The following is a 13,116-nucleotide window of genomic DNA, read 5'->3' as shown; positions in this document are numbered from 1 at the left end:
ACTCCCCCCCCCCCCCCCTTTAGCTCTCTAGTCATTAGGAAAGGATGCTCGGATTGTCTCGAGGCGCTAACAGGTAGCTCAACGAAAGGGTCGGGTACGCAGCAGGGCATGGACGTATCATGAATATAGTTCCAGTCACCGTATATCGACTGATACTGTCTGAGCTTTGCAGTCGTCAGACACTCCAATTGCCAAGCCCACAATGTGATTTGCAAGGTAATATGATGATGCATGCAATAGGTACATGAAAGCTGTAAGAATGGATCAATCGAAGAGACCGAAGCCCTGGATACATGAAGAAATTGCGCATCGGTCAGTTTTACTATGTCAATCGCACGGGCGATGGCTCTACATACCATGTCGTCGTCTGATTCTTCCTTCTCTTCCTCCTTCTTCTCTTCTTCTTTTGGTGCTTCAGCTGCGGCGGCACCGGCAGCAGCGCCGCCAGCGGGTGCAGCGGCAGGTGCACCTCCACCTGATCCAACGTTTGATAGGAGCTCCTTTACGTTCTTTCCCTCCAGAGCCTTAGCGAGCAGGGTTGCCCATATCGGCTCGACGTCAACGCCGGCAGCGCTGGTCAAAGCAGTAATTTTGTCGGACTAGATTTTAAGTGGCGTAGAAGAGTTAGGAACGGGCAAGTAGGGAAGACGAATGCAGCCGGGGGACACATCAAAAGAGAAAGGTTCGGTATTAAGATCAGTTAATGGAATTGAACGAAGGGGGTTAGACGCACGGTGATTTCAACGTTGTCATCGGCAAGGATGAGGGCGGCGTATGTCGTGGCAAGTTCTGCGGAGGCCTATACCAGCAAATCACTCAGTAATCCATCCCAACTAGTAGCCCGGCCCAATGACATCCATCCAGACGGTGATTTCAGCATCCATCGCAGAAATAGTGCTCGATTGCTGAACGACACCTCCTGCGGGCTCCAGCATACGTATAGACGCGACTTACCATTGGAAATACCAGAGGGGGGCCAAGGATGTGTGTTTAGAGGCTGCGGTGGTCGTTGGGAGTATCGACCGTAGATTTTGGAGGCGCAAATTGCACGTGGGACTTGTTACGTAAGGTTTCGCGATACTTTCCCTCCCAGTTCTCAGGCCTTTTTATGCTCCAAAGCTTCATCGTTCGACTTTGACTGTGTCCCGGGGCTCAAAACCTTCGGGATACGTAGTGCAAGCATCGGACATAGAAAGTACTACGCCCCTCAGATACTACATAGCGGGCGGCGCACCAATATTCTGAATTAGTGATAGACCTCGTCAGAGGATGCGCTCTCAGTCACTTAGCAGAAGAGGCGGGCACCAAGCTTCTGTGGCTCAGTTGGCTAGAGCGTTGGTCTCATACTTAGTTATGATCACAGTCTTCTGTGAGCAATCCAAAGGTCGCAAGTTCGAGCCTTGCCAGGAGCATTTTTTTTGGTTCAATTTCTTTTTACTCAGCGTTCATGAACCAAAAATTCTGGGACGACAGACTGATCGTATTAAGACGACCGGAATATAAGCTTTTGCCAGGGTGACAACATACACTAGGCGTGGCCTGCCCAAGGACTGGAGCTCGAGACAATTTCGCATTTCTTGGCTGTCGATGAACGGTCGCTAAACGTTCGGATTGTACACGCTTTACAGAGACAAGTGTCACAGATCCTGATGACCATTTGTTTGTAAGTGGCTGCATAACTCAGAAATAGATACACATTGATGGAAGTCAGGACTTCAGTAGTTCGACATGCTGTATCTGAAAGCAGCGAACAGTCGACACTATCGGAGAATGCCATGTATGTTTACTTGCTCTTGCTTTTGCCTAGCTAATGTTGTCGCCGTACAGTTGTTCCCATCATACCAGACTTGTTGAAGCGAACAGAATCATCGGCATTTTGCAAAATGAACGAAGGATTGCGGGAGCACTCGGTACTGACCTCTACAATTATGCATACTCGAGTATAAACATACACAATGATGTTGTCAATTTGGATACGCTATGGAATTTATGCCGTCCCTATTCCTGGTTGACCAGGGGTTGGTACGGCCGTCGGAACAGTAGTTGGCTGCAGAGCGGTATTCCAAGTAGCGGTAGTTGGGTAGGCGGTCGTCGCAATGGGAAGCGCTGTAGTCCCATAGATTGATGTGGGGCCAGGAACTACACATATCGTTAGCATTGTCCTTCAGCCCTAAGGGTGCGAATCTGCGATACATACCAACGTAAGTGGAGAGCGATTGGTAGATGTTGATCAGGATGCCGGGGTCCGTGTTACTGTAAGCACCAGGCAGGCTATACCCAGAGGGTACTGTTGAACCTGATCCACCAACGTTGATTTGGAAGCATGACATGTAGAATCTGAACGGCGATCAATATTAGCGAAATATCAGGAAAGAAATAAGGGTTACTTACTGGGCACCGTTGACGCCAGAAGCAGAGTGCAATGCTAATCAACCCTCGTGTCAATTAGTGGTGATGATATATTCTACAAACGACTTACCAATCACTTCCGCCCGAAGAAGATAATTACCAGGAGCAAGGCCGGACGGCACAGTGAAGGTATAGTGCCCGCAATTATTCTAGAGTTTCGTAAGTAACAGAGAGAGATGATTAATGTCCCGTTAATCTTATACTCACGTTGAGGACCTCTAGAAGGACAAGGTTAAATGAGTAATATTGGATAAATGAACGATGATCACTAACGGGAACCAAAGTATTGTGGGTTGTTTGAGACAAGACCCATTTGGTGGACCTTGAACCAGCTCGCGCTTGAGCCTACGGCAGTGCTGGCGTCGGCGACCTTGGCCATAGAGAGCTAGAGAGGACGCAGCGCGTCAGTGACTAAGGTAGGTATTGGAAGGAATTAACTACATACGATAACGGGTCCAAAATGATTTCCGCCAATGGCCTCACTCCCACAAGAGCGGTCGCCAGGCTGCTGATGCATCTCAACCGTCACACTGTCGCCAGCTGTAAGAGAGGATCCATGTTAGGAAGTTCACCAAGATAAAAACAATAGCACAGACGTTGAACATTGCAGATACCAGCACTCGAGGCGGCATTGGCGTTGCACGCAATGTCCTTTCAGGACGATTAGTGACTGACAATGAGATATTGAGCGGAAGAGACTCACGTTGTTAAGGACATCCGTCACGGGTGAGTTGGAAGCTGGAGTGCGGACACATGATGATCCTGCATCGACACCGTTTATCCATAGTTGTTGGAAGGTAGCATGCGCCGCCGCAGACGCAACGAGGCAAGCGACAGTGGCAAACGACTGAAGGAGCATTTTGATTTCCAGGCGGATGATATGATTGACCGACCAACATTCTCCCTCTTTTTATACCTGATACTCCCCGGCCCCGTTGCGAAGCAAAATCGAATGACATACCCTACACGACAAGTGCAACTTTACTTCCGCATTTCTTCCTCACCAAAGGGGTGTTCTGAGCAAATTCTGCCGATGTCCACACTATCATCCAGGGCGGAGAAATCGAATGACCCCAGAGCGGGAGGACCCTAGGTGTTGATGACCACAAGGCAGTCACCTAGAGATAGTACCAACCTCTTAGAAGGCGCGAGTGGAGCTATGGAAAATAATCTTGAATTTCGGAAAAATGACATTGGACTGTGAGCTCCATATGATCAACATCCGCGGGGATACTGCACCGGGATTGCTCCGTCTTCTACTGTCTCAGGCAGAGACGGGAAGAGCATGGCTGCTCTTGGTATATCTCCCTGGATTGGTACCCAAGTGTTAATGCCGCATGGTGCGGATGCAAGAGGGAGTTGGTAACAGCAAATGATTTGAATTATTATCTGGCACTCGAAAAAGAGGCAACACATCATCAGTATATTGTCTATAGCAAAGTCGACGCTGAAATTGCACGCCAATACAACGTCGATGCTACTGACCTAAGAGGAGACTAATCCTAACCTCCCAAAAAGATATCCTCCGAAGATCCAAGGTCACGTAGCTTTGCGGCTCCTCATGACCTTATTCCTCAGCGCTTTCTCCTTCAACTCATTCTCTCGCCTTTCAAGTTCTTCTTGGGTCTGCATGAAAACCTGCACAGATAATCTCGCATGATGTCACGAGCCAAAGATCCAGAACAAGCTAACTAACCGGACTATCAAGATCATCGTCCCAATTACTCTTCTTCCGCTCGACCTCTGCCTGGCCTTTAATCTTCAATTCTCCCTTAGGAAACTTATCTACATCCATCTTATCGTTCGGACGCGTGTTCTTACTGCCAGAGGATGCACTGCCTGAGGGGCTGGGACTGCGGCGCTGACGTTTGCTGCTCCTGCCGGTAGCATCTCGTCTATGATCCCTGCTGACACTTCGCCTCCGAGATTCGCCTCTCCTGCGAGGCGGCGAACGAGATCGTGAAGACATTGAAGGGGATCGACGCCGCCGACGTCTCGGGGGGCTTGCGCTTCTGCGTCTGTGCGGGGAGGCACTGCGACGCCTTGGTGGTCGTCGGGGAGGCGTCCTGGACCTCGAGGGCGATCGAGATGGAGAACGGGCCGAAGATATACGGTGCTTCAGAGGCGGTGGGGTTGGGCTATCACGTCCACGTCCCTTGCGGGGTGGTGGCGTCATTGAAGCCGAACGACCTCTCGATCTGTTCGGAGGCGGAGAGCGTGATAATGATCTCGAAGGCGAACGACGAGGGGGTGAACGGCGGCGAGGTGGAGGGGAACGAGAGCTTTGTACGTCTCGAGAAAGCGATCGTCGCCTTGCTGGAGAGCGATATCGTCTGTTTGGACCCGGAGACCTCGAAGGCGACCTCGAAGGTGATCGTCGGCGAGGAGGAGAACGGGAAGCGAAACGACGGCGCGGACGCTGGGGAATATAAACATTCAGCAAGTGCACTTGCTGTAAACTATGGGACTTACCCCTTCTGGTGCTCCACCCCGCCCGCCCCAACCGCTATCACGCGGTCTACCATTTCCGTTATCCTCATAGCCACCTCTGCCCCGACCTCGACCTCTGCCCCGCCCACGACCGTCCCCCCGTCCGCCGCGCCCACCTCTACCATCCCGTATATCGTCCAACCGAGCCCGTCTATCCCTCTCGTCAATGGCTCTGACGTCGCCTTCTCTAGCTTTTCTCATTTCTTCCTTTTTCTCTTCCAAGAACGTACGGGGTACACCGCTCACTTCCTCTTGAGCCTCCAAAAGTAGCTTCCACAACGCAAGCATGAACGCCGGGGTATCCTTCGTTAGAAATCCAGTTAAATTGATTTGCATTTTCTTGGGGTCCGGAAACTGGGGCTGCTATGAGCTTCGTAGGCCAAGCAGCCGGACAAAGAGACTCACAGACTGCTTTTGGTCTTCCAAAAGCCCCATTGCGTACTCCACAACCACTTCGTCCTCAAAACCAACTAGTTCTGTCACCTTTTTCGCAACCCATGGTCTGATAACTTCAAGGTTAACTTTTCGCATATCCACCTTGAACATGAATGAGAAAACTACGCTACCAGTAGTAGGCGTTATTCATACCTTCTTGTCGAATTCTGGGGGGAACTTCATGCTTTTGAGCAGCTTGAGTTCCTTGTCGGAAAACCGTCTATCCTGTTCGGCAGAGGTGCCTTTGAAGAAGCCTTTGACAAGTAAGCAATAAGAAGATGTAAGCGCAAGTGAAAGATACCATATCCTATGCCTAGTCTCACCAGCGTCTGCCATGTTTCTTGCCTGCTGAAGGAAGGTTAGTGGATCTTGAAGAACAGTAGAACTCCAAGTTCGTTTGATCGGTCCGTTAGAAGAGGAGTTCCCACGATGTGCGGCAGACGTAAGTGATGAATGCGACGCTTGAGGGCGTCAGGAGTAGGCCTCAGTGTGGTCATTTCTCATTTCGACCACCAATTTCGAGCCCAATAGTAACAAATGGGTTCTAGTAACGTACATCTTAGGCAGTTTCTTCGCGCTTTGAAACGTCGTTCACACTTGATGGGGATCCAGGCTTGAAAAGTGTATATCGGAAGTAAAATACAATAAATAGAATAAAGAGAATCGACGCTATGGACAAATGATGCACAGAAATACAACAGTAAGAAAGTAGAGAAGCCTTTACTTGGCACCCGCTGAAGAGTACTGTAGATGGATTAAGTGTGTGAAGTGACGAAGGAACGTGGGTACAAACCTTCGTAACGGACTTCGTTCCTTCTGAGATGGCGTGCTTGGCAAGTTCACCAGGGAGGATAAGCCGTACTGATGTTTGGATTTCTCGCGAAGAGATTGTAGACTTCTTAGAGTAAGCGGCGAGTTCTGGAGCAGTGGGTCAGCCCGGGCGAGATGATCCAGATAGGGGGATATCTTACTGGATGCTTCAGTAGCGATACGCTCGAAGATATCGTTAACGAAGCTGTTCAAGATGGCCATGGCCTTGTTGGAGATACCGGTATCGGGGTGAACCTGCTTCAACACTGGACGAGGGCAACTCAGGATGCCGCTTCATTACAGCGATAGTGACTAAACATACCCTTGTAGATGTAGGAAGAATAGGTCTCCTTTCTCGACTTCTTTCTCTTCTTCTTTTCGCCATCAGGACCAGTTGAGGCGGCGGGCTTTGCCGTCTTCTTGCCAGCCTTCGAGCCGCCCTCAGCGGTGGTCTTAGCGGGGGCCTTGGAGGCAGTAGCAGGAGCCTTGCTGGCGGTAGAAGCGGGTTTGGGGGCCATTGCTTAGATTTGTAAAGACGTTGACGATGGTGATGGCGGGATGTCGAGAGAGTTGGTGGCGGAGACTAAGATACGTGAAGATTATAAACAAGCGCGTCAATTTGGCGTTGTTTACTTTAACGCGATAAACGTGACTTTGTTGATAAACAAACAATGAACTTTATTTCGCGTCGTGGACCCTTGCTCTGACTATAAATACGGAGGGTCTCCTCAAAAATTGCCCACCGAATCCTTGTATACGACCACCACCCTCGCCACTCCCAACCACTCAACCCAAGCAACTCACCCTTCTCCTCTCATCAAATTTCAGTAGAAATGTCTGGCAAGGGCGGAAAATCTGGCAAATCCTCCGGTGGCAAAGCTGGTGGCGATTCCTCGAAGACCCAATCCCGCTCTGCGAAAGCAGGCCTTCAATTCCCTGTCGGTCGTGTGCATCGTCTTCTGAAGAAGGGCAACTATGCCCAGCGTGTTGGTGCTGGTGCACCTGGTGAGCTATTCTTGACACGAGTGCTATAAGCGCGTGTACTAACATGGCATCTAGTTTACCTTGCAGCAGTCCTCGAGTACTTGGCTGCTGAGATTCTGGAACTTGCTGGCAACGCCGCGCGAGATAACAAGAAGCAACGTATCGTCCCACGGCACTTGCAGTTGGCTATTCGAAATGACGAAGAGTACGTCTGACCTACCTTGAAAGGTGTTGAGCGACGGACTGACCTGCTAAATGAATAGATTGAACAAACTACTTGGTGACGTTGTTATTTCCCAAGGTGGTGTTGTGCCATTTATCAACCCCGAAGTACGCTGTCTTTGCTTATGTCGCCACCAAATATTCATCTCCAATTTATCTAGCTGCTCCCCAGCAAAACGGCGAAGGGCAAGAAGGACGGCAACAGCCAGGAGGTTTAAGTCTTGTGTTCGTCCGCCTGTATCGACATTTCTGCTCTCTTGTATCATTCATCTGTAACATCATCAGCACACATTTCTATATTATATGGATCGAATAAACCATTCTGGATCACACATTGTGACATTGCTCTGCCATAGACACCCCCGCTATTCGTGACATTTGGCCTTGAATTCGAGGCTCGAGAGGATGGATTAATTCATACCTCTTTAAGAACTTCAATTAATTCGCGTAGAGGTGAGTGCTTGCCTAGATTGGCTACTTCCCAAGGCCGCTGATCCCATGAGCTTGTCGGCTGCTAGTTTACCCACCCCCCGAAGTACTTACTTCCTTAGAGTTCTTGCCTATTCCTCCTTATTCTTGCACCTGTGACCACAACTGCCATACTTTCTGATGAGTGATGCAGGCACAATTGCCACGGCACTGCGCACAAAAGCCAGCGGTTCGAGACCCTCAGCCCAAGGAAGGTTTGTGAGTCCTTGGAATTCAGTTCTTCGAATCGATTATGAATGTCTGACACGAACGGTAAGTCAGCTCGGAACAAAGACCATCCGACAAATGACATTGAGCCCAGAACGCCATGCGATTGGGACCCCATGGTCCAGGATCCGTGTAAGTATTGCATGCATGGGTTTAAGGAAGTGCTTCGCAGCGCGGCCGCTATCGGCATGATGCAGTCCAAGTGGATAAACAAAGGGTTTTTACGTGACGTCCGTACCACAGGCGTGGGCCCTTCATACGTTGAAAGCGCCAGTAAGATGTGAGGATTAGTATGAAAAGGACCATGAAAAGCTGTCAGAGCATGTAGTGCGGCGGGCGGCGCCGTGTCTGAAAGCGTCGGCGCACGCGTCGCAGTGAATGGGCGCGAGAAAGCGTTTATTCCCTGGTTTGGTAATACGATCGATTTCGAGTAAACATGGTCAAACGAGTGGAGTACTGGGAGCACCGGTTCCAGCTCAATTTTCTGTTCCAAGACCACCGAATTCGCTGTCGCTCTTTCACTGTTTCTCCTTGGACTTGGGCACTGTTGTGCATGGAGGCAGGATATGTTTCAAAATTTGTCTTTTCCCAGTGACGGTGACCACGCCCCTTCAACGAATAACACGACGGCTAACAACACATCCTACCCGCCGTCCTCGGCATGCTCACCCAGTCCAGCCCCAGTGCCACCCACGCAACCGCCGCGCACACCGACTAACGATGACATTGAAGCCATAATCCAAATGGCCACCTCTAATACATCCCGCAGCACCCCCGACGGTAGGGGTGGGCCAGGGGGCCCGCCTCGGGACACACGTACCCAGCTTTTCGTTGGAAATGTGAGCGTTTATGCCTTCTTCGGTTCGGCGCGCCGCTAAAGCGAGCTAGCTACCCTACCGCGTGCGGTGGCAAGACCTGAAGGATCTCTTCCGCAAAGCGGGAACTGTTCTTCGGGCCGACGTTTCTCTTGGACCTGATAATAGGTCTCGTGGATATGGGACGGTGCTACTGGCGACTGCAGAGGATGCGGGGAGAGCAGTAGACATGTATAACGGCTATGACTGGCAAACGAGGGTGCTGGAAGTGAGACCTGATCGTCTGCCTGCAGGGAATAGAGACTATGCTGGTATGTGCGTCTCCGTGCATGCGCCTTTCCCTTACACCATTACGTTAGGCGCGGACATTCCCCGCGACGAGTTTGACTATGGTCAGCCGGCCGCGCAGTCCGTCGTTCCACCATCGATCACCACTTCTGCCGCCCCCATATTCCCTGCACATATTCAACCGCCTCTTATGCATGCTCGCTCCGTTCAGAGTCCACCATCGCACCCTCATTTGCACCTACACAGTCGCTCGATTTCCAATTCCATCCTTGAGCAAGCGCTCCTTGACAAGTCGATTTTCGATCTTGAGCAACGCCCTGGGACGAGCGGGGCGATAGATGGCAGGAATCACAGTGGGCTAGGCAGCGTATTGGCAAGTAACAGAGATATCATGAATTCTAGTGGCTTTGCGATGGGCCTAGGTGGAAATCCACCAAATAGAACTCTATTCGTTGGGAACGTGAGTAGCAGTATTTCTCCTCGTCCTTTCTTGTCCCAGGGAGAAGTGTAATCAAATGGATGCTGATTGTTGTTTTTCTATCGCATCGTTTCCCCTGCTTGACCGTCAACCGTCCAACAAAATGAAATAATACCATTTCGCCCCAACCGTCCGCTTACATCCTGGATGTATGCTTCTCGGACATGTCTGGATATGCGTGGTGGATCTTGGGTCACATGGGTATATATTCATACCCCGTTCGTCCGTATCCACTCGGCACTCAACGATTCTCCACTCCTTCTCTATCTTGAACGCCCGCGCACTCCGCCTGGATCTACACCCCATTAGCTGCCGTTCCACGTACAATGGCAAGATCTTAAAGACTTATTTCGACTGTCAGGGCCCGTACTTCGAGCAGATGTTGCTCTCGCTGCGGATGGTAGGAGTCGAGGGTTTGGCACCGTCGTATTCCGCACCGAAGAGGAAGCTGAACGGGCGAGGCGGACGTTTGACGGGTAAGCACTCATAATGACATACATTCTTGAAGTCGGCATTGACCTTGTGCCATATAGCTATGATTTCAACGGTCGTACGCTGAAAGTCCACTTTGACAAATTCTCGCAATCGCAAGCCGCATTGGGACCTCCCCCATTCGACATGTCCCTTCAACCAGATTCGATGGCTCGAAACTCGTCCCTACTTTCCGCCAACGCGTCTCTCCTTGATGAATACCATATGGGCAACGATTTCCCTCGAAGTTACGCTGAAGACATAGACTTTTTCCAAAATAAGATGATGTCAACTCCCGTGTCGCCGATGGCCCAGGAAAGCTCGCACGTATCTCCCAGCCCTGCTCATTCCCGAGCATTTTCGAATAGCAACGCTTTGCCCCCTCCTATGAGCTCATCGTCTCAACAACAGCCTTTCGCCTATACACACTCACTCCCCCCGAGTCAGCCGTACTCTCCCATCCACCAGCATTCATTCGCTGCATCGTCATCATCATCGCTCGCGCAGAGCCTGACGCAAAGTCCACTAGCTCAATCCATGCAAGCATACCAACATCCAGTCGCTCCTCGCGTTTCAGCCGCTCAGCAGCAGCGCAGCACTCAGCCTACTTCACTTTCACTCCCCGAGTCCCTCGCACCTACTTCCTACCCTTCGCCCTCACCGCAAATGAATACCTTGGCGGAGATGATTGCGAGCGCAAGTGGATCTTCTGCGGGTTCGTTGCTGGACAAGCTGCCTAAATCCGTCAGCGGAATGTCGGGTCTCAGCAACAGCGAGAGCGAGTCCTTATTAGCAAGTTTCCAAGAGAGGGAAAGAAGGGCCGCGAGGGACAGGGATACAGATCCGGTAGGGTACGAGTCTCTGTTGAGGCAGCAGGAACGCGCGCGAGCCCATCTGCTCGCGGCCTATGAGCCAGATAAAGGGTATAGCAACCCCACCTACGCCGAGCAGTCTCGTAGTTGGGATAGACAGTGGGGAAAGAGGAGGGAGGCAGATTTAGATTGGGAAAGCAGTGAAGATCGCGGGAGAGCGATTTCTGGAAGGGAGCGATCTACTTCACGGCGCGATGATCAGACTGGGTTGGACATTGATGACTTAGTGCGGTCGCTAACATTGACCCACGGGGCCGAAGAGTCAGCAGAACGAGGGAGTGGTATGCTTGACAAAGGAGGCACGCTTGCATCTAACCAGGGGAATCACACATCAAATTATAGCTCTCGTGCAGCTACGAGGGAGGGACATAGAGATAGAGAAAGCAGTGTGCACAGCACTGCTAGGCGTCCTTCTCTCGTTGCCGGTACGGGTTCAGGAAAGGCTTCTGGCACGTCGACTAGCTCATGGAGTCCAGCGTCAACCACTGCGAGCCGGTCGGTCTCAGGCACTGGCAGCTCGGGCGGGGTGTCTTCCACCGCAGCGTCCAGTTTTACCACCGATCAGCGTTCGCCTCAGCCTGTGCAGTCGACACCTGCCTCTCTCCAGGACGATGACAATACCCTCAGCCATGAAAGCAGCTCGAAGCACACCCTGGGTGCCAACGAAGAAGTCATGAAGAGGCGAGCAACTGATGATGCCGCTGGACGGAAACCTGATCCCCCAAAGATCCCTCACTCCCGCTCCCAACCTGAGCCCATCTCCCTTGCAAAACCATCCCAGGAGGCAACTCGACCATCGTCGCCTCCACAGGCCAAAACTCAGCACAATAATGCCCACCGTAGACCGAATGTCCGGTCTCCACGGCACACGCAACCACCTACGCAGACGCAGCAACAGGCCCAGCAACAGCATCCACACCATCCTGGCCCCATCGTGCTCCCCCCTCCAGTCACCAGCTTCCCGATTTTGCCTCATACGCTATCACCCCATGGAATGATGGTGCCCGTGGGTATGGGCTCCCCTCTACATCATCCTGGGTCGCCAACGTACCACCCTGGTGCGACACCGACGAACGCTAACTCAAGCATGGGGATGTCCGCCGCTACCGCTGACATGTCCGCCAGTTCGAGTTACGGATATGGTGGAAATGGATCATACCCAGGTCATGGCTTACACCCTTCGGTCGTTCCAATGACACCGCATGGACTGCCTCCAATTACACCGTCCATGCCGCCGTTTACGTTCTTACCGCAACCGTCGCCGATTCACCATCACCCAGACCAGAATAGCTCTGGCATACACTACGCCCACGCTAGCGTCATGAGCATGGGGATGGGCGGGATGACGCTTGGTAACTTACCCTCGCCCTCACAGGCAACCTTCACCCCGACCACCATGGGACCCTCCTCTCCGCACCACATCGTCCCGACGCACATCCAGCAAACGTATCAGCACGCGACACATCCAGCTGTCCATCACCACATGATGTCCTCCTTCTCCCCCGGCATAGCAATTTCCCCTGGCTCCGTGTACCGACCTGGTGGCCAGGGTAACCCTTTCATAAACCCTGCTGTCGGCGCACCAGTGCATATGCACGTCCACGGCGGCCACCCACAAGCAATGCATAGTCCTGGTGCGATGGGGATGTATGGATACGGTGGCGGCAGTTTCTCCCCAGGCGAGATTACGTTAGGACAAGAACCTGCGGGGTACTTTGATAACGTCTATCAGATGCCGGTATATTATGGACCAATTGGACCCGCACCTGGGCCTAGCGGCGGGGCGAGCGATAGCGTCGAGAGGGAGATCATGAAGACGCGTGAAGAGGGCGGTTCGGGTGGAGGCAACAGCCAGGCGGCAGCTGAGGCCGGGGCGCCGCAGCAGGACTTGGTGGAGAGTCCTGACGAAGTCGATGAAGGAGAAGGTGGGACCAAGCCTTCGAGGACATACTCGCTATCCTCGAAGCGGCCTGAAGGCCTGGCTTTCCTGCACCGCTCTGATTCTGATCCCTCAGTAAAGACTCCAGGTGCAGGCCCCGGATCTGGCGCTGTCACCGAAAAGTGAAGTGCTGATTCATTATCTTCACTGTGAGTTGTTACTGGTGAGCGTCGGGCAGTGTTCGTTGAAAGTGTCTATCATATCCAT

The 13,116-nt window shown here is 51.9% G+C and overlaps 6 protein-coding genes and 1 non-coding gene across 7 annotated transcripts; 3 read left to right on the top strand and 4 right to left on the bottom strand.

The window, feature by feature from the left end:
* Positions 1-264: 264 nt before the first annotated feature.
* On the bottom strand, positions 265-957 carry PC9H_008622 (uncharacterized protein; the record flags this gene model as incomplete). Its single annotated transcript, XM_036778130.1, has 4 exons — positions 265-285; positions 357-599; positions 734-799; positions 955-957. The coding sequence occupies 4 exons, from the start codon at positions 955-957 to the stop codon at positions 265-267; spliced, it is 333 nt and encodes a 110-aa protein (XP_036629558.1).
* Positions 958-1,308: 351 nt separating this feature from the next.
* On the top strand, positions 1,309-1,412 carry PC9H_008621. The gene has a single exon. It is a non-coding gene; the product is annotated as a tRNA-Met (tRNA).
* Positions 1,413-1,987: 575 nt separating this feature from the next.
* PC9H_008620 (uncharacterized protein) lies at positions 1,988-3,268 on the bottom strand (the record flags this gene model as incomplete). Its single annotated transcript, XM_036778129.1, has 9 exons — positions 1,988-2,139; positions 2,198-2,337; positions 2,392-2,425; positions 2,480-2,558; positions 2,617-2,627; positions 2,683-2,794; positions 2,855-2,949; positions 3,006-3,060; positions 3,113-3,268. The coding sequence occupies 9 exons, from the start codon at positions 3,266-3,268 to the stop codon at positions 1,988-1,990; spliced, it is 834 nt and encodes a 277-aa protein (XP_036629557.1).
* A 680-nt stretch (positions 3,269-3,948) lies between these two features.
* Positions 3,949-5,670, bottom strand: PC9H_008619 (uncharacterized protein; the record flags this gene model as incomplete). The annotated part of the gene is made up of 8 exons (XM_036778128.1): positions 3,949-4,047; positions 4,106-4,304; positions 4,363-4,547; positions 4,600-4,828; positions 4,882-5,071; positions 5,130-5,253; positions 5,305-5,436; positions 5,488-5,670. 8 exons carry the CDS (start codon positions 5,668-5,670, stop codon positions 3,949-3,951), a joined length of 1,341 nt encoding a protein of 446 aa, XP_036629556.1.
* Positions 5,671-6,054: 384 nt separating this feature from the next.
* On the bottom strand, positions 6,055-6,662 carry HTB1_2 (histone H2B; the record flags this gene model as incomplete). The annotated part of the gene is made up of 4 exons (XM_036778127.1): positions 6,055-6,078; positions 6,128-6,252; positions 6,306-6,410; positions 6,467-6,662. 4 exons carry the CDS (start codon positions 6,660-6,662, stop codon positions 6,055-6,057), a joined length of 450 nt encoding a protein of 149 aa, XP_036629555.1.
* Positions 6,663-6,977: 315 nt separating this feature from the next.
* Positions 6,978-7,568, top strand: HTA1_3 (histone H2A; the record flags this gene model as incomplete). Its single annotated transcript, XM_036778126.1, has 4 exons — positions 6,978-7,149; positions 7,204-7,333; positions 7,392-7,458; positions 7,512-7,568. 4 exons carry the CDS (start codon positions 6,978-6,980, stop codon positions 7,566-7,568), a joined length of 426 nt encoding a protein of 141 aa, XP_036629554.1.
* Positions 7,569-8,612: 1,044 nt separating this feature from the next.
* Positions 8,613-13,035, top strand: PC9H_008616 (uncharacterized protein; the record flags this gene model as incomplete). The annotated part of the gene is made up of 5 exons (XM_036778125.1): positions 8,613-8,885; positions 8,935-9,172; positions 9,221-9,609; positions 9,937-10,103; positions 10,161-13,035. The coding sequence occupies 5 exons, from the start codon at positions 8,613-8,615 to the stop codon at positions 13,033-13,035; spliced, it is 3,942 nt and encodes a 1,313-aa protein (XP_036629553.1).
* Positions 13,036-13,116: the final 81 nt, after the last annotated feature.

This window comes from Pleurotus ostreatus (genome assembly GCF_014466165.1).
Source record: "Pleurotus ostreatus strain PC9 chromosome Unknown scaffold_6, whole genome shotgun sequence".
Taxonomy (NCBI): Eukaryota; Fungi; Basidiomycota; class Agaricomycetes; order Agaricales; family Pleurotaceae; genus Pleurotus; species Pleurotus ostreatus.
Note: the sequence above shows the minus strand (reverse complement) of the source record. Positions and strands in the feature narration are given on the sequence as shown.